Source organism: Anguilla rostrata, chromosome 12 (assembly GCF_018555375.3).
Source record: "Anguilla rostrata isolate EN2019 chromosome 12, ASM1855537v3, whole genome shotgun sequence".
NCBI lineage: Eukaryota > Metazoa > Chordata > Actinopteri > Anguilliformes > Anguillidae > Anguilla > Anguilla rostrata.
The window spans coordinates 26,655,593-26,678,459 of record NC_057944.1 but is presented as its reverse complement, the minus strand read 5'-3'; the positions used below and the strand labels follow the sequence as shown (position 1 = coordinate 26,678,459).

The window sequence follows — 22,867 nt, the reverse complement described above, 5'->3', positions numbered from 1 at the left end:
TGTAATTCCTACCGAAACAAATAATATGGATGTAAATACCTGCACATTGAAGCTGACTGTCTGAACTTTAACCTCATATTCATTGTTTTATTTCAAAGCTAAACAATAAAAATTGTGTTACAGTTATAACACTTTTGCAATGAACTATATGTACAGTTTGTGCAGTAGATTTATCATTGTTCATTTTTTAATCAGCCCACATGTACAATGTATTGCATTACATTTAATTTTCTTGAGGGTTGACATGTAGTAGCTTGTAAGTAGATTAAATGTTCCCAGTCTGAGTCTGAATATGCCTATTTATATCTCACACAGACACATGGATGGTACTGTAAGTCATGAACTGTCAAAAATACAATGTGAGCCCCCTATCAATAATGAAAAACTGCTTGGTTTGCTTCACCTAATCACAACATTCACTTGCCATTCATTTGCCAAAGTCGAAGTTGAGGACAAATACTTAATGAACCCTGCTCTGTGATTTTATTAAACCCATTTTAATATGTGGCCTATTTATAATAATCTATTTATTGACTACTCTTGCCTTTCTCACAAATGAAGTTGTTTCTAAAAAGTGGCCTGCGGTTTGTCATTTTTAAAATATAATGAATAGTTTAGTTTCTTTCCTTTAGACATTCAAATTCTTATGTTTACTGGTAATTGCTTTTTTTGTTCAGCATATTTCCCCATTTTAAATAATTCAAATACAGTTTGATCATGTTTCTAAACCAGTATTATTATTATACATGCATGCTTTAGTGCTGATAAAAAGTTCAGTACTGACTGAGCTTAAGCTGATGAAAGATTCTATTAAAAACTGGCAAATACCAAGGAACACAGAAAAGCATAGAACTCACAGGCGTGGGGGGGGGGAGGCTTTCTGATTTTCTGGGGGGGGGGGGTGGAGCTTTCTGATTTTCATTGTCTGTTTAAAGGAGTTACCCTTTGTTACATTTTAACAGCTAAAGGCCCTACAAACCCTCATTTGTGCTCCTTCCTAGGCTATCCAATGCCCAAGGCATCAGCATTCAGATCTTTGGAACCCGTACTCTCCTCCTGGTATCCAATGTAACGGAGGAAGACTATGGAAACTACACATGTGTGGCAACCAACAGACTGGGAGTTAACAGTGCTAGCCTGTTCCTATACAGTAAGTAGACCCATCATGATCTCCTTAGGGTACCACATGAAACACTTTCTTCAGATGATGCATTTGGCTGTATAAAAATCAAACTGGTAATCAAACTTCAGGGGGAAAATGTACGAGTTTGCACCTTATACAATGGCCTGGTATCTCCTGGAACCAGATATTCTCTCTCCATTTTAGTCCATTTGATTTATAGTCCTGTAACAAAATAACAAAACAATAATGCATCATGTAATAGGTTAGATCTTCAGGTAAGGACATGTGCTTTATATTCTGGGGGAGTGCGTTATCTATTATACATTATTAGACAGGAGAGGCCTGAGAAGGGAAGTATAGCATTGAAAATCTGGGCAAAGGGCAGTCTTGCAGAAGCACATGAAGACTGCAGAAGTATGGCCCTCTGGACATGAGGGAGAACTAGTGCAGAAAATTTTAAAGGAAAGGGGATCTGGCTTGGAATATTAATGCAGCACCTCCAAAACAGGGCGGTGTCGCCTTCTCACCCATTTATTTATTCAGATTCCAAAGTGACAAAAAGTATGAAATTTAGAGCTGCTGAAAAAAGCGTGAATAGGAAGATGCCTCACTTTGAGGAGGACTAGGATGTCTCAAATAACTATTATTTTTAACTGCTGTAGTGTTGTGTTAAAGCTGTTATTGTATACCAGTTCTCACTGGTTGGGCATGTGCTTGTTTATTGGTTAATTAATGCTTCCACTGATTAAATATTTCACACAGCTGCTGAGTTGATATGTGCAATGTGGAAACAGGACTGTAAATGGTAATAAGAACATATCACCAGCAACACTGCGCAGGTTGTATTTTACAGGCATCTATTCCAGTAAATGCTTCTCCTACTCCTTGGTCCTCATGTCATCTGGATGGGAGATTTATGGGTGCTGATGATTAAAGAGGATACATCTGTATGATATAAGAATTACTCTGTCTGTTCTAAAGAATAGCACAACCTAGCACTTTACTGACGGTAAAAAGAGGCTATTGGAAGACGGTGTAGAACAGGTCAAATGAAAGACCTTCGAAAATTGGCTTTGTGTGTGTGTGTGTGTGTGTGTCTCATGACTTTTTTTAACACTTTGATATAATTTGAATATCAATATTGCATGATGAAAATGAAGGTATAAACACTTGGCCATGAATGGTCAAATTGACCATCACTTATATTTCCAGTATGCCTGATCATTTTGATCACTGCATGTAACGTTGTTGTGAAAGGACTCAATAGTATCAAGCTGCAGCCCTGCAGAACAAGCCCCCTCTTGACTCTTTTTCATGCAGGCATTTTAAATACTGTATGTGGTCTCTGTTCGCTTGCCAAGGCACTACAGATGGAAATGAGCTGCTTATATAATCCTGGCCCTGCATTGAGGTGGCCTTTAAATAAATTAAATTTATAAATAAAACTTGTGCATTTCAGAGTTGAAAATTGAAAATCAGCATGTTTTTGAGCTTTGGAGGGAGCAGCACAATACAATGTGGAATCATATGTGGAGTAGAACACCTTTTTTTAACACATATAGTTTTATTCATTAGCACCTTTAAAACACTTTAATTTCAGCTGGAAACCAGCCACCAGGTTTCCAAGTTTTATTTTTTTAGGTTGCTGTTTAAAAAATTAATTAATTGAAAAGTTCACATCTTGGAACGTTCTCACCACGTTTCACCTTCTCATTTCCATTGAAATGTATGTAATATTATATAATTGTGTGCATGAACCACATTACTGAGGGGTTATGGAAGGAATGAAGTTATGTAAATAGAACTGAAATGTATCTGCACAGACTGTGCACACACCCAAAACAGTCTGCAAACAGAATGAAATGGATCATGACTAAGCTCCAGCTGAAGAGCTTGCGCAGGCATGAATTTTAAATGTCTAGGCACACATTGAAAGCTGATGGTCACACGCATCTTCAGGCGTCTCAGTCACATTCTCAGGTGAAGCCGGTTTCAGCCACGTGGCCAGTCTGGCAGAGCTTCAGCACAGTGCAATGAAAACTGAGTCTTGGGTCGCACGGGCAGATGCAACAAAGGTATGGATCAAACAAAAACCAACACAGCAGCCTGTGTTACACTGAAATATGTGTGCTGTCTGATCATTGTAGGATGATGCTATGCATGTCAGAAAACAGCACGATTAGCGTTCTGTACAGGTGGACATTGAACAGACAATACAGGCTATAAGTGTGCGGGCTCGGCCTGGTTTCCTCAGCGACGCGCTTTAGCCAATCTGGTCTTCTCAGTGCAGAAAAGCAGTTTCCACGCAAACTTCTATCCTCGCAAGCAAACCCAGGAGTTTTGGTATGTAAGTGCAATTCTGTTAGGAGGTGTACTACACCTGTCCAGATGGTAAGGGAAGACCAGCTCTCCTGCATGCCGTCTGGATGCCCCCCTTCACCCCCCATCTGGAAAGCTTTGCTGTGGGGGGCTCTTTCCCAGCTGCTCTCTTACCGAAACGCTGCTCCCGTGCCACGTGTGCTTGGCACAGGGCATCCCGCTGCACTGTGGACTGGCATGTGTGCCACTTCTCCCAGGGTCTCAGATGGAGCAGGAGCTCACGGCAACACCTAAAGCATAAAAATATGGATCAGGCTTAAAGTGAAAATTCACCAAAAACCAAAAGCTGGTATTTTACTGCCGGTAGACATTGATACACAGATAAAATATTGAGTGCAGTTAGTGCACTTTATTTCACAGCAGCTGCCAACACTGTTTGTCCATGCCATATTAATGACTCATAAGTATTGATCAAAATCAAGCAACCCCGTAAGCACGGACAATTAGTGAGCACAGTTTGCAAGTCATTCATTTGTATGTTTTCAGTCGCCAAACATAATGTTTCAGCCATCAGATTTCTGAGCACCAAGTTTTATATTAAGGCTGTGCCTCGTAAAATGTTTTTGAATTAAAAAATTACTCCTGGGGCCAGATTTGCTAAGTCTTTAGCGACTGCCAAAAAATAAAATACCATGGACTTTGTGACACCTCCGAATTCTGTGACAAAACTCAGCCATAGACATAATTACTGTTCTGGGAGAAATAAAATACCAAGAACCACCTACATAATTTTTTTTTTTTGTATCCTGGCAATAGTCAAGCTCCTTGCATTATACTATCGCTCCTCTGGATTAATTAAATTACCACTCGCTGCCACAGCTAGATTGTCGCAGGACACATTTTGTCCTGTGTTGTCCATAGTACTGGTTCTGCTCTAATGTGGCACCTGAAAATGCATCAATTTCCCCACATCCAATAATGAAGATATTCAATGCACTAAACAGGTGGTTTTTTAACTGCGCCTTTTAAGCTCTGCTTAATATGCGTAATGCTAATAGTGGGTAGTCCCATTTGCTGATTGTGTAATTAGCTCTAGCCTTAGTAAATAAGATGTTAATTTTAATGTTAATTGCACCAACATACCCATGTCAGGCCACAATTTGTTCTGCGAGTTTTATGTATGTGAATCTAGCCCTTAGTGTCTACTTATCTCTGAATGCATAAGTAAGCAAAGTAAAGCAAAATACTGACTCAAACCTATTTTTGAAGTTCATACTCTGATTCAATAACATTAAATGGATTCTTGCCAGTCATTTTATAAGAGATTTGTTTTGGTATGCAAATTATGGTGCGAGAATAATAATGATCAGATAAATTACCGGTACATTTACCTCTTTAATATTTCTTGAACCATGTTCAAGAAATGATATTTATTAAAGTAACATGGTTTTTGGAGTCTAAATATTTCTCTCAGTACAATTGAAATTATAGAACAAAATATCTGATTCAAAGTAACCTTCATTGTCAATGAATCCTAGTATTGCTGTATATTTTAAAGGTGTCTTCCACTTGCAACTATGATACACTCCCCATGGTCATTGACAAGTTCACAAGTATAAATTGCATTGCTTTTAACTAGACTGGACCTCATTACTGCCAGGTTTCAGGTTTAAAACCTACATGTTTCTTACGAGAGTTATGCGATCTTATGTGATATGCAATCGTTTTATGAATAGGACATGCTCTGTATTGTGATCCATTTGCATAAAAATGTACCATTTTGCCAATGAAGTTTAAATATGCATGACCCAGACGTAGCACTTGTTTTCCTGTTGGTGCTGTTATGCATGCTTTTCGCCCGCTGCAGGTGCTTTTAGAATCGTCCGTAATTAGTTTTAGGTACTTGCAAAAGTTTAACAGGTGCAAAGGCATTACGGTTCTCTTGTAGATTCCCCCTCAGAGGGAAATCTGTGTTATGCTCTCACACATTTCCATTTAAGACTCTTGTGTGTAATTACGATCTCTAGCTAGCTAAATACTACATTACTGCCTGAAGGCAACTTACCGGTGCTTGTCATCATGTCTTAGCTACATAACCTGTGTACTCTGCCCACGCAGGCGGCGTGGAAGTCTAAACTAATCTGATGCAGCTCAGTTTAAACTGAAAACTCTAAAAACTTCCGAGTCTTAAGTTACACTCGCCTTAGCAACAACAGGAGAAACGCAGCCACAGTCAGTACTCGGCTACGTAAGGAAAAGGATCCGTTATGCCTGAGACATATTCATTGCCTGCAGAAGGACAGCCACATTCAGGAGCTGGATTAAAGGGTGATCAATAGTGCTGGGAGATGTCCTTGCTACCAAGCACCCTGTGAATGGTAAGCGGCAAGCAGAAGGTTTCTGATTCCGCTTTTGATCTTGATGTATTGCATGACTGCACAGATTGCTGCATCACAGTTTTCTGCACGACAACATAGAATTCTGCTGAATTACTTTATGTCGTTGTGTTGCTTTCGGTGTTAAAAGGCCACTGGATGACGACTCGTTTTTCAGGCACCGCTAGTCTTTTTTTGTCAGCCTGCAGTTGCATGCTGAAGGAATGTGTTGTGTGTCTGTGCAGTAAGTAATTAGTTGTGTTGTTGTGTACACAAATAGAGTTGAGAGACATATTCCAGGTGCAGAAGTGGGATGTATTTCAATGGTGTGTGAAGAAGGTTGGAGCATTTATAAACAGCAAATTATGAAACGTTACAGTTGTATTGAAATGTGTGTGTGTGTGTGTGTGCGTGTGTCTGTGCCTGTGTGTCTATGTCTGTGTGTGTGTGTGTGTGTGTCTGTGTGTGTCTGCGTGTGTGCATGCGCGCGTGTGTGTGTCTGTGTGTGTCTGTGTGTGTGTGCGTACATGCTATGCCACAAACATGCCTTTCCAACATTGATGCATTTGTCCAGGGAAACTTGGTGGCATACCATCTGCAGTCCATTTTTGGAACGGATTATGGGGGTTTATGCACCCATATGTCTGCACAGAGGTCTCTATGGATTTGCGGACACTAGAGAGCTACTGGCAGCTGTGCTGGACACAGTAGACACGTTATCTTGACTCTGTCTCCCTGCTTCTCGGATCAATACATACCCGTGCACGTGAAAGGGTTTGCGCTTGTGGATTATCCCTGCAGGCGCGGGAATCCGCTGCGTCGCTGGCTAATCCAGACAAGAGACTTGGCCGAGTTAATCAATGCCAACCCTCAACTCCGCCACGAAAAAGGAAAAAGCACCATGACATGATATCTCAAATAATGCATCCCCTCCGCTCTGCGCACGAAGCACGACCACGACCACGACCACGTTCTCAGTCTGTCGTTTCGCAGAACGTGAATGGTCGATAGTACATGAATCTCTGTGCTGTCTGCTTCAGTCCTGTACCGCACCCAGCCATGCTCCTCTGTGATTGTGTTTGGGGCCGCATGTTTGACAAACTAATCTTCTCTCATTTTATCTGAATGAAATTGCAAGGCAGGCATTCTCGACAACAGTGCTGCAGTTTGGCAGGTGGACTGGGGCTGTTGAAGTGTCAGGCAATTTCCATAGGCCCCGTCCAGGTATTTCCCACGCAGCGATACGCATGGTGCTCACTTCAGTTTCCTATCGAGGGAAATAAGTCTGATCTCTGATCTCTCCCCCTGATTCTTGGAGGAATTTTGGAAGTTCTGAATCATTAAGAAATAATTCTACAAGAATGCCTATAATTTTTACAGGCGGTTTCAAAATGTGGAATTTCAGTATGAAATTCTGGAAAGGCCTGAAATAACTCTAATAACTAAAATTATTTGGGTCCTTGCTTTGCACCCATTGATAAAAAATATTTAATGTTTTGGTGTTATTTTTAGTGGATATTTGGCACAGAGATCAGAATAGTTTTAATTATATCATAGGAATTATTGTACTGTACATAAATACCTAAATTAATCTTCAACTATGACTTGGCACAAGTAGGAATTATTGAAATATTTACAATATATGTACAGTTTAATATACTTGCAGATAGATATCTCCGCTGGAGATGGAGGGAATTATTAGATGTGTTATTTTCTAAGTCCCACATCATTGCAGTTATTTCTCTTTATATACATTTATGAAATGAAAAACATTTTCCATTGTATTCCTTTTTTGACTGCGCTTCATATTTTAGTAGTTCTAAAATTTGGTGGACAGGTAATGCTGTTGTCGAGGAAGTGAATGTTGTTGCTTTACCTTTATGAGAAAGATAGCCATGTATGAATATAGCACCGTGTGTAATTGAGTAAAAGTCAAATAGCAGTATGTGTAATTAAGTGAAGGAAGCATCCACAAATCTTAAGGTACTTTTTTTGTCCTGGGGCAACAAAAATTCCTAGTGACAGAAAGGAAAGCATTTATTGACTGAAAGCTCACTTCTATTCTGTATCTAAGTATGCCGAAGTTTCTTTAACTTTGTGTGTATGTGTGTGGATAGGATAGTGTGTGTGTGTGTGTAGATAGGATAATGTATGTGTGTGTCGCGTACTGTATGTTACATTTCAACTTTTTTCAGTCGTCTGCTGAAAATGACATAAAATAACATACAGCTTGTAGTCACATGATATAAAAATACCATCAGGCCTGTAGTCACATGACATAAAAAATAATGTGAATTGCATAAATTCAGTTTTATATACAGTAAGGAAAATGCTATTACACATCAAGTGAAGCATGCAGAGATGATCTGCTAGACTCCCAGCATTCTCATGCAAGAAATGCAGATTACAACTGAGTGCTGAATATGTATTCTTTTCTAAAAAAAACATCAGGATGTTATGAAATCACAGGATTTGGAATGATCTTACATTGTTTAATCTATCGCATAAGCTTGAGCTTATGCATGAGGATAATTTTACCCTTGTTAGGTAGAAGAATGAGGACATTTTCACACAAGAAAGTGTGGATCAAGGCACACCTCCAAAGAGAAGGATAGACCTTTTTTTTCCAAATAAAATGGTCTTCTTATCCATTTAATTACAACTATCACAGTGGATTAAGCAAATGCAGCATGTGCTGATTGCCTTTCAAAGTCTCAAGCACGCGCTAAGAAGCACTTTCATTTTATAGCAAGTAATTAATTATTGCTCTGGTGTCTGGTGTTTAAGGATGTTAAAAAGCAATTTAGATGTGCTTTTTCTGTGGTTGCATTGCAGCACCAGTGAGAACACCAGTACCACCAGGCCTTCCGTTATATAATAATATATATATAATTGAATACCCGCTATGTATTGCAATGTCATTAAAACCACAGCACAAACTATTTTTTAATAGTCAGTCAAGTTTAGTATGAATATTGGTATATTATGTGCCAAATTTGCAATCTGTGCATGACTCAGTGGAATTTTTTTTTTTATTCCAAAAGAAACAACAACAAAAAAAAAACACCACTGTTGGGAACAATATTTAAATGTACATTCATTTTGTGAATGGTGCACACACAGAATCATGTTCTGCTGGAACTACTTCACATTTCAGTAGGTATAGATGTGCAGTTATATTCAGTCCAGAATGTTCCAGGGTGATTGATTCTTTTTTTTTTTTGCCTTGGTGAAATAAAGATACTTAAAGACAGAAAGTTTGGCACACTGGGATTTATTGCATTTATTGACTGAAAGCTGAATGATTTTGCAAGCCACTGTGTAAAACTGTGTAAACATGTGACTTTATGTGCATTCCTTCACTTAGATGCCATCAGTGTATTTTGTTAAACAAAAGTTGTGGCAAATTAACTTGAAAAGGTGTTTTCTCTGCTGGAGATGGAGGGAATTTTTTAGGTGTGAGCATTAATTCCCACATTATTGTAGTTTATTTATCATGCACCCATAATCTATATATGCTGTTCACATCCCAAGAAAAGTAATGGCTGAAAAGGATGCAATGCTGGTAATCTGCAACTATTGACATGATTGGGTGATGAGATTTATTCTCTTTGGAAGGATGTTACAGAGCTGACCTGAACCTTAGTTCATCATTGTTTTCTAACCATGTGAACAAAACCTTTTGTTTTTCCCCCTAGAGCTCGACTTACCCACAATCAGGTATCCTACCAGAGGTCAGTATGGATCAGTTTTTTGCTAACATGGTAATGTTCACATTAAATGTGCGAGCATGGAGTCAAAATGGCTTCTCAAAGTTACAGATGATGAAAACCGGTGTTTCCATCAAGTTGTCAGGATTCCATTAGAAACCCCGAGTCCATATAAATTAAGGGTCATGGTGGTGATTTATAAATCGCATGCCCTCTAAAACCTGCGCACATGATTAGAAAGCAGGGATAAATGTCACTACTTTACAAATAGCACCTAAAGCGTCAAGGCTTTGTTTATGTTTTTATTGATTTGACCATTGAAGGAAATCCCACCGAGAAACAAGCTCTCAGTTTCCTGTGAAAGCTTAATGCTAGTGTCATGACTACTGTTCATGTCACCAGCATCGCTGACCGCATATTTACTGTGAACATCCTACTCTATGTAGGTTACCATCTGTAGGTGTAGAAACAAAATGGATCCTCATAACGAAATCAGCCTTTCTTTTCTGTAACCTCTCAGCAAACAACTAATTCTTTGGGTCTTTACCTTTTCCCATTCCCTTTTCCTTTCTTTACATCTATACTTGCGGTGTGAAAAAAGCAAGCGTGCATGGATGCGCTGAATGCGTGTAGGTTCACTGACCGCCCTGAGGTTCATGCAGAGGTCGCATATTAAAAGACATGGCCGAGCGGCGTCACTGACGTATGATTGCTGCCGAATTCAATTACGTGCCGTGACTCCTGCACCTGGTCTGTAAAATCCTGAGCAAGTGCGCATTACTCTCATAAACAGCCTCCGATAAATGAACTGGATGTGGATTACTGCCAGATGTTTCTGCTTTTTCTGGGCGTTTGTCGGGAGAGAGGCTTTTTCTTTCATGGTGGAAATAGTGCGTCGCATTTCGACTGCGTTGCTTTGATGCGCCTCTGTTGATGCACTAAACCTGGGCATTATATAAATGCAGATCGTGCAGAGATAATGAGACCCTTGCACGGGATAACTCTCATTCTCAGTATATTCACGCTGAGCCATGCCTGTTGCAGTGTATACCTCAGGGAAGGGAGCATAATGCTCGGCTCTAATTGTACATTGAGTGGGTTTGTTCTGAACGCTGCCATAAAAACACGCCTGTGATTTTTATGAAGGATAAAACATTTTTTAAATTCACTGGCCTTCAAAGACTTTGTTTATTCAGTTGCAAAAAGTTTTTGATAAAAGTTAGTTGGCAAGCAATTTCTAGTTTTGTCCTAATTGTGCAATAACTAAACAGTAATGTAATAATGCTGCTCTGTAATAATACCACTCTAATGATTACCTGTCTGCATGCCAAAAAATGCATTATCATGTTGCTCATTATTGCATTATGACACTGTGGCCAAAACACTATAGGGCAGGCAGGTATCGCTTTATTTTCATTTTGGGTTGCCGGCTCACCATTCCCTGCAGTATTTTTGTAATGTCATTAAATTATCTGTTGGGCCGCCAGTTTGTCTCCACCATGTGACCTGCAGGGACTTGAACTTGAATTTCAATGGTTAACCTCCAGAGGTCCCCATAGGCTCTCCAATGACACAGTCAAGTGGCTAATTGCACAATTCAGTTTCTAATGGAGACATTTATGAAAAAAACTGTTTGTTTTTCTAATATGGGGAGAATCAGAATGGAAAGTGAACATGGATGAAAGTTTAAATGCTACAAAAAGCATGTCTTTGGGCCAGTGGTCCTCACTCCTGGTTCGAGCCTGCAGGGGCTGGTTTCCGTTGTTATGCAGAATTTGAGTAGCACAGCAATTGATCAGTTAAAGCAGTTGATTACACAGTTAACTCGGGTCACCTGGTTCCTTCAGTCTCAATTCAGTTGCTTAAGGAAAAAACAAAAAACCAGCAGACTCCGTGGCTCTCCAGGACCAGAATTAAGTATCACTGCAGTAATAAGAAAAATCATCCATATTAAGCAATGTTGTCTAATCGTATCCAAAAAGGGCCCATGTGGCAGCAGGATTTTATTTTAGCCCAGCACTAAGACACCTGATTCTACATGAAGTCTTGATTTATGACTAGAATTAGTTGAATCCTGAATTTATTATTTTATTTAACTTTTTTGAGCAAGTTAAATGGTATATAACTGCTCTCATTTGTATTGTGGGCATTTCCTACTGCTTCTAACAAAACATATCATGCCCCTGTACAACATTAAAAAATATCGCAGCATGTCCATGGTAGTAAGTAATCAAATTTAACATGTGTTGCTTGTAAACATCGCTGTCAATCATTATCTCTGCTTAATTAGTGGAAATTACTTTAGCAACTTAGATTGGTAAGGTGGTGCAAATGCAATAATTGTTTGAGAAGGGGCTTGACAAAGAGGCTATTGCAACCTCTAGCTGGCAGTGGGTGGAAGTACAATGTTAACACTAGCAAAAATATTCAACTGTTGCTGACACAAAATAATAATTTGGTGTTACCACTGGAAGTTGAGATAAAAGATGCATATGTTCTGAATGTTTTCATGGTTTGCATAATCCAGAGCAGAACAGATGGTTTTTACAAATCCAAATAAGGCTTGAATGGTCAAACCTGATAGTAGGTAAAGTACCACATGCAATAGAATCAGCCCAAGAATTATAGCTAACTAGCTCCATTAATATCCAACCGATCACTTTATCAATCGTTTTCAAGAAATTGTGTTTCAGATTTTTCCAACATTTTAAAACACCACTTAAATGTTGTATTGTGTATTCTGCTTTATTAAATGTAGGTCTAACTGCTAAATCAAATCTAAAACAATTGGGTAAAGGATTATACATCATTAGAAAACATCACTGAAAATGCTGCCATGGGAGGGATAGCAGTTAAGGGAATGACTAATGTTGAGGCTTTGGGCCTGAGATGAATGGATGAGGAAGTTTTCCTGATGCGCTGGAATTGGACAGAGGCCTGCTATGGATAGTGTATATTATTATTATTATTATTATTATTATTATTATAAAAAATCAGACAACCTTAATAAAGTAGGTTTCCCCTAGTATAAATTCCCCACTATCCCTGTTCTGTCTGCTTTTTCCTGCTTTTACCCTCCAGCCATATCTTCCAGTCAGCGTTCAGTTACCTGTAATGACTGTTTGTCTGTCTGTCAGGCCCATCATATCAGGAGAATCGGGTCTCATCCTTGGACCCAATGCCAAACCTTAAAGATTTATGTTTCAGACCTCTACATCATGCATTTATGCATCTACAGCATAAATGCAGGTGTTATATGACTGAAATAACAATTTATATATTTCTTAAATGAGATTTGATGACTATGTTCAGAAATAGATTTCTGAGTGGAAGAGGTTTTTCCACTGTTTACATAAAATGTTTTGACATTAAACATTCTGTTTTAAACATCATATTAATACCCTTTGACGTTTGTGTAAAATGCCTGCATAATATTACAAAAAGCAGCAACACGATGGACATGTTTAAAAGATGCTGTATACTCGAAAAAGGTGAAAGATATCAGGTATCTAAAACACTACCTGTGGAAATCAAAAGTCCTGTCTGCTGATCAGAGATACACTCTGCCTGTGATTTACATGCTTCTGAAACTCCAAAATACTGGTGATATGCTGAAGAAAGATTACATCACAAAACATAGTTTCATGCATAAATATAAAACCCATCTCACTTAAAGGCATTTGGTGTGCTTAATTTAAAAAAATTAAAAAAATTATTTCCAGACTGAAAGCACTTTCTTTACCATTCAACCATTTAAGCAACTTTCTTGAATGGGTTTCGTCTAGCAAGCAGTTGGGCCTGACAGTGAGCAATTAGCACCAGCTGCCATGCTTTGTGCACCTGCCAATGAAGTTGTATTTCAACACCGCCCACGATTGTGTTACCGTGGTCATTGTATGCGCTCCACGGCTGAATTATTCAGTATTCAGATCACGTCATTTTCTTACTCTGCGCTTCTGGTGATTTTCAAAGCTTCGCATACCAGGCTTTACCAACATGGCCTTCCTCCCATCTCATCTCAGCAAACCAGCAGGGAAAGAGATTTTATCATTCACATGCACATCGTACGGGGCCTCGGTGAAACTCACTTTGCCCTCCTTTTGAACTTTAAATGATTTGACCTTTAAAGATTCTTTTTTAGTCTTTTAAATATCCTCCTCTGATTCATGGTGTGTAAAAACCCATAACTCTTTTCTTGACAAGATAACAAGGGCATACAGATAAGAGTAAAGGTTGAGCAATCTGGTAGAGAAAAGCTGGACATGACCATACTACATCACAAATTCTCTCGTTATTATATTACTTGTAATATCGTCTGCCTGCATGCATTTGGGGTTTAACAGTGTCTCCTACAAAGAAACTGCTTTAGGTGGGAAAAGCATAAAGTTTAACGTGACTTACATTTTTCACTCTACCTTTCCAGATATTGATTATTCTTAAATTTTAAATCATCAGTGCATGTGTTTATGGACAGGTCCTTCAAATGAAGACATGACCATTGTTATAATTACTTCAACACTATTAGCTGTATTACTTTTAGAAGTATTAAGAAGTATTTTGACCACTGATGTCAGTGGTCCTTCAGCTGTAATTCGGGTAGTAACATGGTTAACTGCATTCTACTTATTTTTGTCTTTTTTCATGGAGAGGGAGTGGAGGAAGATCATCTAAAACATGTCACATGTGAAATATGAACGCCTTAATCCATGTATATTGCAGGGTAAATCTACAGTACATTATGTAGTGCATCATGTAGTGAAGTGCAGCCTCATAAAAAAATTGCACTTCCGTGTACTGTAATTTAAAGTTCAGAAGCACACACATCAGCTTCTCTAAAATCACTATAATGTAGAACTCATTGATGTCTGCACTCAAGAAAAAAAGATTATCTGCAGCTTTTACCCATTATTTTAATGTTACATTTTCTGGTGTACAGCTTAGAAAACGGTGAGAGTTTTTTTTTTTTTTTTTTTTGCCTTGCTCATATATGACCCAGCCTATCCAATTGAGGATAGCCTCTGAGTTCTCACAAATTTAGCCAAATATATGTATATATATTCTTAATCAGATGCTTTTATTTGAATATCTGCACATGTACCTTAAACCTGATATGTGTAAGAACCTTCGTTAAATTCGAAGTGTGAAGCACAATCTTATTCTCAGCTCCCCGCTGCCAGTTCCTCAGGAAAACAATTTCCCCCTAATAATAATGCTAAATGCACACCAAAATAACTGACTTTCTAAATTAGTGCAATCTCCGTTCTTATGGATTTCGTTATTCCTGCGGTAATTTTGTTTGTTTTTTAGATGTTTTGATAAAAGAGAACATTTTAAAGATTCCTGATAATGGTGTATAAATGGTGTCGCAACCCTTAGTTTCTTTATATAATAGCAAAGCCTGCTGACATTTTTGTACATTTTTCTCATTTTTTATCATCGCATATTTCAGTGCTTCTGCCGCATCCAAACCATCCATTCTAACGGGTGGAGTAATAACTATAGTATATCTGCAATATATTCCACTTTATGAAACAGGCCTCTTGCTCTATTAATGTGCAGGCATATTTTCTGTCTTGTTATACTGAAACAAGCCTTTAAAAGGTTTTTTTTTCTTTTTTACATCTTGAGTCAATTTCTTTTAAAATGTCATTTTGATACCATCTCTTTTTTACAATCTTTTGATCAGCACGTTGAATTTTAAATGAAACACTGAATATATGCTTAAAGTACAGGCTCTCAGCTTTAGATTGAGGGTATTTACACTGGTACAGGTGATCTACAGTGAGATCCTTAATGTTTGGGACAAAGACATATTTTATAATTCTATGCACATGACCAAAATGATCTGATAGTTAAAGATGGCGTAAACACATATGTATATCATGAATAAAGTTAACTGGAAACAATATATATCTTCATTTTATTTGCTTAATGTATGCATGAATGGTTTGGGCCAAAAATGTTTTGGTTCAATTACTGTAGATACAATTTAGCATGTTTATTTCACAATAATAACTTCATAAGTATGCAGTATTACTAGTCCAGTAATATCTGCAGTTGCAATATTACTGGACTAATTAGTAGTCATTTTCATTCAATATACAATAATACTCTCTTCAGATTTACATGTAAATGTCCTTTTTGCTGAAATTGCTACTTATACACTTTTACACATTTATCTTTTTGACACCTATCCACTGTGGAGACATTTTATTCAATGTACCTTTCCTTGGTTTTGAAATGTGTAGACAGAATGTTGAGAGCAATTCTTTTAAATGTCCACCGCTTCTCCAAGCTCCACTTTTAAAAAAGCTGATCCTGTTCTATACCACTTAGATTTTCTCTCATGGAACTGAAGTCTGCCTGTCAGAAATTGAAAACTCCACTGTTAGATGAGATGGCTCTGACTTGGCAGGAAGAAAGAAGGCACAATATGAGCACATATCCCCACCTGCCAGCTTCTGTGGGATAACTTGTGTGTTAATCTTACTTCTGTCAAATATGATCTTGCTGTTGGAAAGCAAGTGCTATAAAGAACAGGAAAATCACACACGACTCTGGAGCTTTTTATGCTGCATGTGCTGTTAAATCATCTATCATAATGTAACTTGGCCAAATATGATTTACATCATTGTATTTTGTTTTGAAATGTAAAAATATAATTCAGTGGGTGTATCTGTATTATTGTCTTCCAGGCAGTAGTTTAATTGCATGACAACAGTCATTAAACTGCCAATGGATACATTTATTAACCCTTTTGGACCCCCAAAGGGAGAACTCCAGGCTGTATTCACAATATCCTTGCAGTAAAATTAAAGGGTTAAAAACATTTTCTGTAGCAGAATTTCAACATGGCTGTCAGTACTAGCATACAAAATGTAATGGATATGTAGCTGCTAAAATCCTTCATTGTGATTACAGTGTTCATTTGTTATCAAAGGCATTATGTAGGGCATCTATTCTTTCTCAAGTTGGGTGTGAGGTCAAAGGCTGGGAATACACACTGTTTCATTGTTGTAATATAAACTCTGGCTATGATTTTTGTGTTATTACACATTTGGATTAATTTGGATATAAATCACATTCTTAGGAGCCAACCTTATGTTTGCCTAATGTTTTGACTTCAGTCTTTTTTACTGTAGTGTGGAAGGATTCACACTCAAATGTTTGCAAACCATTTGTCTCAGTGGGATAGGAATCAGTGGCCAACGTCTATATTTCAACGGGTATTGTTGAACAGAACAAGTACAACAGTATCCCTCGTAACATTATCCTCCACCTTCATATGTGCACCCTTTCTGAATGAATTCACCTGTGTCTAACATCATTATTTTAGTACTGTACGGGTATATATATATATATATGTATATACTTTTATTCAGTGATTACTGAATTTAAATGAGAATTTAAATGGCTAATTTGACTGTCCATTGAAGCAAAACGTGCATGGTCCAAAAAAAACTAAACAGGAACCTGACGGGCGGGACCCATTGCATATCCAGTTCTGGTAAATTCTGAGATCTAGAAAATATCTCAAAACTGGCCTTTGAGACAGAAGCGGATTATCCAATCTACAATGTGTTTGCTCTTCACAGATGTTAAAATGCAAACACATTGTAAAAAATAAAAAAGCAGTTTAAGTTGACATTCTGGTGAATAATTGCAAATGCTCCATGGCCAATTACACAGACCTCATCTTCTCTCATTATCTTCACCGAGAAAGCAGGAGACCTCATAGGCATCTCATGCTGCTGACATTAAGGGTTAGTTTAGACTCCAATTATAATAGCTAATTAATGTTGTGAATGTATGTCTTTCATGCAGACTTCTATCTAATTAAAGGGCTTAATTGTTTTGTAGATTTTAAAGGTGAAATGTCCCTATATATTTTTACATTTTTACTCATCAAATTCAATTCTAGGAAAGAAGGTCTCTGCCTGGAGACACACAAAGCACATTTTAATTTCTTTTCTTTTTTTTCTGTTTTTTATGAATCATGGTTAGCCTAGTGTTGTCAAGCTGAGCCCTGTCCTGGATTCTCCTCAAATCATCTTTCTCCTCAAAGTTTTTTTACATTGGCAAATAAAAGGTTCACAGGAATCAAGGACACACAAACTAAACAAGCAGTATTCCAGAGCAACACTATCCGTTTTTAAATTCATTCAATACAACTTGGCTCTGGGTTTCTTCATCTTGTCCTATATAACAATATAGTATCAGTAGAAAGTTGGCAACTACGGTACTGTATATGCATCATTTGTTAAAACTCCCTAGGACCACTTGGTATTTTCTACTCGTGTAAGATATAAAGTATGCTTTGGGTATATGAAAAGAGGAAGCAAGTGCATTGATTTATTACAGCAGTTCTTGTAGCAATGGAACAAGCATTCAGTAAATTCAGACAAAAATTCCCAGACAAATGAAATGCATTTACAGGGGACTGTTAAATGAACATTTGTGAATGTTACGTTTGGATTTATCAGAGCTCAGACTACTGGGACAGGGTCACACCTGTCCATAAAGACGAGGTTGCCCAAACCCCCTCAATTAGAAATACAGATTTTCAATGGCGATTAAATCCCTGAGGCTGTTATGGCCCCTGAAATCAGGATTTTCTGGTCAATGAAAATTTTCATTGTGGATTTTGTTGTTTGACTGGGGATCATTGACTTGCTGAAGATCCACTTGCAGCCGAGTTTCAGCCAGCTGGCCGATATAACCAGATTTCTGGCAAAGATGTCCTGGTACTAAGAGACAGTTCAGGATGCCATTGATCACATTTACATAATAATAATTCCGTTTGCATGCGTCAGGAAAGGAATAACCCGATCTTATTCCTGCACACATGGATAGATGAATATTCCATTTTAATCCTTTGGTAAGTGCTATGGGTACTATTATGGCCGTGTACATTGAGATGTTAAAGCAGGATTATTCTTTAAAGATTAACGTGTTTAACTTTTTTCAATAAATAAATAGCATTTTATTATTTTGGCTTAAACATATGAGTTACTGTAACACCTTAATGTTGACAACCTTGCTTAGAATACGTTGCTGTCAGGGTCTTCTATCTGTCAAATTTGTTCTGTGGTTCTACAGAACTCATCACATTTCCTTTGTTCTCCTGCTGTCTTAAATGACTATTTCCATGTTTTCTGCCATCCATGTATCTCACATTGTTTTATAACTTTATTATGGTTTTCATTTGTTTGAGCCACATTATCCAGGTTTTGCTTATTCGGAAGAAGAGCTGAACTGGGTTTTGCTTTTCAGAATAAGGTGTTGACATGGGCCAGACATAACCAGAATACCAGAGTTTTCAGAATAAGATCTGAATAATGGTGTGCGTGTGAACATGGTAACTGACCTTAAGCAGGGCCTCAGTACCAGTGGTAGCAAAACAGCCCCAGGCCATCATAGACCAGCTGCCATATTAAACAGACGTTATGAGATTCTTTTCTGCATATGTATCCTTCCATCAGCACCAAACCCCATCGCTGGTGTGTGTGGCCAAGGACTCTATTTTTGTCTGTTATGACTGTGGCACCTAGTTTCAATCCAAACTCTCCGTGGTGTTTAACAAACTCCAGGCACTTAGATTTGATGATCGCTCTCAATATATACTTTTCCCTGGAAAACATTCAACAGACTGTTGGCATGGAAGTGTTGTCTAATTGTACATTTGGAGACTTGGTGACCCGAAGATGATACCAAGTTCTGCTATTCTGCAGCTATGGCCTTGGCATTGGATTTTTGTCTGCATCCCGTCTGCCTGACTGCGTGTGGGTGCAAGATTAAAAAAGAATCAAAAAACATTTCCATTAAAAAACATGAAGATACATGACTATAGTCTTGACTCCAAAATATAAAAAAGTTCAAAGTCCCAAATACCCTATCAGATGAGTGAAAAATATTCTACATTTTAATAAAGTGGAGAAATAAATAATAAATTAAAATGAATGTGTTGGCTGACAACTGTGGTGAAATTTTACCGAAACTTGGCAATCCAAGACCATATTCTTACCTACAAAAAATTGACAAAAAAAGAATTAAATGTGAAATTTTCTCACAGGATTGGTGAGAAATACTCACAAGTACAAATAAAGAAACCAAAGAAAATGTGTTTGAAGACATTAATGATGAAAAGTGTATTTCACTCAAAAACTATGAAAATACAGCAGGCAATTGTCCTACTTTAACTTTGAAAAAAATAGTAATCACAAATGTTTACACAAGATGTGTAGAATATGTATGAACATGAAACTGACAGGACATTAAATAGTCATATTTTCAAAATTTGAAAAAAGAAATGAAGTAATCCTAAATATGATTTTTTTTTTAATTATTTTTTTGTGAGAGAAATCATCCACATTTTATGAATACCAAGAAATAGACAGAATGTGTTTCAAGGAATTAGTGATGAAAAGTGCATCACTGGAAAACATCATCATCTCCAAAATATGACAAAAATGGGTGACACATTTGTGATTTTTTTCTTATTGGACAGAATGTAATCAAGATAAAACAAAAATAAAAAGTAATGTGCACTTTGTTAAATAAGTAATCATTACACCTTATATGTATTAGTTCATACCGACATAATTGAACAGTCTAATATAACCTACTCTTGGAAATTTTATAACCAGCTTGAACATGTATTTCTTTGTCCAGTATTTTTCTCCATAAAATGATAATATTAATGCAAAGAAAACCTTATTTCAAATTACCGGTGGTCACATAATGTCGTTATCACTTGTGGTCAAGAAGATAACTGTTTCAAATTCAGTTTTTACTGAAAAAATGGCTCTAAGAAACAACAACAGAAGGAGGGGCACTGGTCAAAGTTTAAAAACTACTGAACTTGTGTTTCCATAATTTGTGCCAGTACTGCAAACACTTATAGACTGTTTTGCCTGTTTATTACTGTAGAATGTTGAGGAGATACTGTTCACTACAATGCAGTCAAGCTATCTTAAACTGATTAAAATTAATTCCAGTTAATGGAAATGCCACAATTACTGCAAAAGAAATGATTAATTACTTACAGAAAGCAAGGCACTTGGGCGCTTGCCACTAACAGCACACAGTCCTACCATGTTTAAGTTAATATTATCTTTGACAAATCACAAAAGAATTGTAATTGTTCAAATGTCTGTTTTCAGATTTAAACATTGAAACTTTAAAATTGCCTGAGGAATCTTCATCGAACTTGAAGAGAAAGTTCTCTGTGGCTCAAAGACGGGAGGTGAAATTGCAGCCCGTTTTACCTCCACACATGGCTGAGAAAAAACCCTCAAAATCGCATTCGTACAGAAAGCGCCTGCAGCCCTCAGCAGCTGCATGCTTATAATGTCGTTATTTTGCTCTCAGACAGGTATTGCTATATGGCAATTTCTGTGACACCATCTTTCTTCAGTTTGAGGACAGAGTAGGGATTTTCTAAATGAATTTGCCATTTTGAACAGATTGGGTGATGGGGGCAAAATGTTCATCTCTGTTAGATAGATTATGAATTAAAGACCAAGCAGCCTTTAAAAGATCCATTCATATTTCTGTCTATGTGTAACTTGATTTACTATTTAAAGCAACATTAGTATAACATGTGAATTTAGAGAGAGTGCTATCCCTAAATATGTTTCATTTCTTCAATAGTAATGATATTTTCAAAGCTCAGAAAGAAACAGTCTGTCCAATCATAGTTCTATGATACAGTACCTGCTTTAATACTCATACTGAGCAAGTGTATAGGAATTACAGACTTGTTGCATCATATTTACCTTCACCTTAGACTCTTGGATTTGTATCTGCCTATTAAATGTGCACAATAATGTCACAAACACCATCCAGGAGTTTTGCCGCTGACTGACATTGTATGACTCATTGGTATTGTTCCCCTACATTATAAAACACTTCAATCTCAATTTACCAAATGCAAACATGAATAAAACCTAGTTAAAGGACTGATAATAGGATAATGTGATAGTGAAACACGATATTGATATGTGCTGTATATTAGTTTAATTGTATTTGTGTATTATTTTTAATCAGTAAATGTTGACTTTTATCATATTATAGCAGATCTCTTATTATTATTATTATTATTATTATTATTATTATTATTATTATTATTATTATTATTATTATTATAGCCATTTTTCAGTAAGGGCATGTGCATTCCTTGTTCATGTTTTCAAACACTTGTATTTACTGTGTTAAATTCTACACTGTAAGCTTAGGTACTGTAACTAGGTAACTGTTTTGTAGTTGACTTAGTTAATGCACTCGTGTCTTAACTACTGCTTGTATTTTTGCATAGACTGCGTTGTTGCGGTTCTTGTTTGTGTTAGTGTTAATCAGTTTAACCTACAGGGTCCAAGTTGAACTATGCGGTTGTTCCCTGCACTTGGAACGGTACTTCTCTCTAGGGTTTTCGACACACTTGTTCCTGGTTATGGTTATACACTTTGTTGTACGTCGCTCTGGATAAGAGCATCTGCCAAATGCCTGTAATGTAATGTAATGTACACTGGCCCTTGTGATAAATGGCCCTTGGGCTGCAGCATCACATGCTAAGCCTGTGGAGACATGCCTCAAAGGCGATGTCTAACCAGCGGACCTATGTGCAGACGTCTGATGTGCTGTGCACATCGGCCACGGGCCGTCATGGCTGAATCCACTCGTTCAGCATGTCTTAGCCCCTTGTAGAAGCGCTGGAACCGATAGACATGTCTGTGGAAACTGAAGAAAGCACCGTGAGGATACGCTGTGAAGAGCTTCCAGTTTGCACAGTCTCACATGAATAAAGGGCAGATGTCAGTACTTCAGCCACAGAAATATGGTTCTTGCAGTGAATTGCATCAGTATATCTTCACTTGGCAGCACCAAGTCTAATATCTTAAACTGCAGATTTAAGGGGGGAAAAAACTCCAATTGAGATACAAGTAAACCGAAGCTCAAACCCACCCTTTTTCACAAAAAAGAGAATTAATTTAATCTTCTCTGTTGGCGTGAATGAAATGTTTAAAATCAGTGGCTTGTCAACGGTAAGAGACATTCGGCTGTAGTCAGAGTAAGTGAGTTCCGTGTGTTTGTCTTTCTGTGTGCATTTTGTTCCACGTGCACTATAACTGTTTTAGTGGGGTGGGCGTGATGACAATATTGACTGACAGCACACAATCACATTTCATATGTCCACAAGAATTCTGAAGCCAAGTCACAGTTTTATTGGTACAAGAGCTTATTTTCCAGTGTCTTGGAGAGTGGTTATTGTTATTATCATTATTATTATCGTAATGAAGACCTTTTGTGTCTCAATTCCAGAATTTATTTTATTTTCAGGG

At 37.5% G+C, this 22,867-nt stretch overlaps 1 protein-coding gene across 10 annotated transcripts in view; it reads left to right on the top strand.

The window, feature by feature from the left end:
• Positions 1-22,867, top strand: part of lsamp (limbic system associated membrane protein) — an 878,287-nt gene that overhangs the window by 844,299 nt on the left and 11,121 nt on the right. For 8 of the 10 annotated variants that reach the window (XM_064303053.1, XM_064303058.1, XM_064303059.1 and 5 more), the window contains 2 exons: positions 1,002-1,150; positions 9,516-9,551. In XM_064303053.1, coding sequence (XP_064159123.1) covers positions 1,002-1,150; positions 9,516-9,551 — 185 coding nt within the window. The remainder of the gene's footprint in view (positions 1-1,001; positions 1,151-9,515; positions 9,552-22,867) is intronic. The other 2 variants (XM_064303051.1, XM_064303054.1) reach the window with 1 other exon arrangement.